At 42.3% G+C, this 2,324-nt stretch overlaps 1 protein-coding gene across 1 annotated transcript in view; it reads right to left on the bottom strand.

The window, feature by feature from the left end:
• Positions 1-2,324, bottom strand: part of MCM6 (minichromosome maintenance complex component 6) — a 16,537-nt gene that overhangs the window by 10,792 nt on the left and 3,421 nt on the right. The window contains 3 exon segments of the mRNA XM_017740111.1: positions 1-193; positions 686-796; positions 1,364-1,510. The exon segment at positions 1-193 is cut by the window's left edge and continues 21 nt beyond it. Coding sequence (XP_017595600.1) covers positions 1-193; positions 686-796; positions 1,364-1,510 — 451 coding nt within the window.

Raw genomic sequence — 2,324 nt, 5'->3', positions numbered from 1 at the left:
GGCACTGGCTGGGTTCCTGCAGATGTTTGGCTGGGTGTATTTGAATTGCTGTTCCACATCTTTGATCACTGTCTGGCAGTCGAGGCACAGGAAGGTTCCACTGACCAGCTCTGGATGGACAGGGTGGGTACGAACCACCTGCCCACTGATGCGCAGCAGGGAGCCAATTTTTGCTGAAGTCAGTTCTCGAATTCTGTTTAAAACAGAAATTCACAAGGATTAAATTACTGCATTAACAATTCTAGGCCCAGGGTACTAAGATACAATATATTTTCATTCTGTCTCTGACTAAGGAACTGCTGTAACAAACAAAAGAAACAAACGTTGCAATATATTCTCATTGTATGATTTTACGTAAACTTTTAGATTATTACTAAAGGTCAAACCAATGCAAAAGTTACATCAGTGGTACTTCAAAAGCAACACATACTAATTCTTTTGTTGTTTTTAAACTAGAGAAGTTACATTTGTTTGTGAAATAGGATGAATCTAAGTATCTGAGTGTGATGCACAAATGAAAAACCATTTCAAAAAATATCCTGCACAAGATCAGGAAACTTTGTCACAACTCTACTGGCCAGCTGCACATTTCACACTACACAACCAAAACATTTTCAGCGTGCTTTGACATGTTTTTGCCCAGTAGTAAAACAGCACAAGTTTCTGGAATTAATAATCATCATACTTGTGTCTGGTAGGCAGGTCCTGGAACGCAACATAAAAGTCCTTGTTTGCAGGAACATTTCCACGGTCTCTGGCAAAAGTCTTTGTTGCTCGACAGAGGTATGGATAAACCCTGAAATATGGGAAAAAAGTTCAAATTTTACAGAAGCTATCAAAATGCCTTCTCTGCTTTAGATTACATCAAAGGCTTGTATCAGATTTCCAGGTTCTGGCTTTTAATGCTATGTCTCATAACCCAAAAAAGCCACTCTAAATATGCTAAAGGTAAGATCACTATACAATAATGTTATTTGCACTACTGTTTGATAATAGACTTTTTAAAGTCTCATTTTATGACACCTTTACGCTTATATTAAGAAATGTATCTTCAAAATAAGTGACCAACTCAAGAAAGCATTTTCAGAGCATGAAATTTTAGAGTTTATTCTGTATTCTCATACTGACCACTTACTTCTTTATGACAATAAATGCAATTAGCTGGTTAACTCATAGTTTCCAGAGAGGAATCCACTGAGAAATGGTTTTAGCCAGTTAAAAAAGAATAATCCTACATGTGAGTGTTTTCAGGATGCAGAAAGAAGATATGCCTCTCATTTTTTACATAACAAGCAAGACATTATAAGCCTGAGACTCCAGCAGAGCTCAGCTTTACCTGGAAAAACCCCGCTCTACATTTTACCTGTAAAACTCCTCCTGAATAGTGGTAGAGAGTTGCTGATTGAACTGCTCCAAATCTGCAAAGCTGACGATCAGTGTGTTCCGCTCCGGCCGGATCAGTTCTTCAGCATCTCGCAAGTACTTGACCTCCCCATCGCTGTTCTGGAACCTAGAAGTGATTCAGGAAAACGTTTCACAGTCACCAGGCAGCAACTGAATACTTCTGAATTCAGGAGAAAAGGCAGAGAAAAAGATCACTCACATTCAGGCATCCCACAGCCCCTTGCAAAGCCCTTTTACAACAATATTTCTTCTTCCACCCCCTTGCTACATCTGCTCTATCCACACCCCAGCACAGACACACCAGGTTTACATTTCATACAGCAGGAGAGTTGTCCCAGTGCCAGACAAAATTTTATTTAAGGTTTAACAATGGCTCTGCACCAGCAAACAAGGTTTTGTTTCCTCCGGGTGATGCTAATGGTTTCCTTATTTGATGCGGATGGGCCCCATAGGAAGCAAAAAGCAGTGAGCCAGATGTATTAATGCGTAACACCCAAGCCGTGGAAAGGGTTTTCAACACAGCTGTGACACAACATTGTTAAAAGGAACCAAACGTACCTAAAAAAGCAATAATCATAGAATGGTTTGGTTAAGAAGGGATTTTAAGATCATCTCGTTTCAACCTCCTGCCATGGGCAGGGACACCTTCCACTAGGCCAGGTTGCCCAAAGCCTCATCCAACCTGGCCTTGGACACTTCTAGGGATGGGACATCCCAACTTCTCTGGGCAACGCTCCCGCGGAAACTCTCCAAGAAGGGTTTTACCTACCAAGAGAACACCGAGCTGCCTTCCTACAGGTTCCTCCCGGCAGAGCCTCAGACCACAGCAGAGCTTTTCTGACCGAACGCCAAGGGGAGAGGGCTCCAGGCCCTGACAGGATCTCACCAAATGGCGGCCCCTCCGTGAGGCGCTGACGGCC

This window comes from Corvus brachyrhynchos, unplaced genomic scaffold (genome assembly GCF_000691975.1).
Source record: "Corvus brachyrhynchos isolate BGI_N302 unplaced genomic scaffold, ASM69197v1 scaffold126, whole genome shotgun sequence".
Classification (NCBI taxonomy): Eukaryota; Metazoa; Chordata; class Aves; order Passeriformes; family Corvidae; genus Corvus; species Corvus brachyrhynchos.
This window is presented reverse-complemented; position numbering and strand designations above follow the sequence as displayed.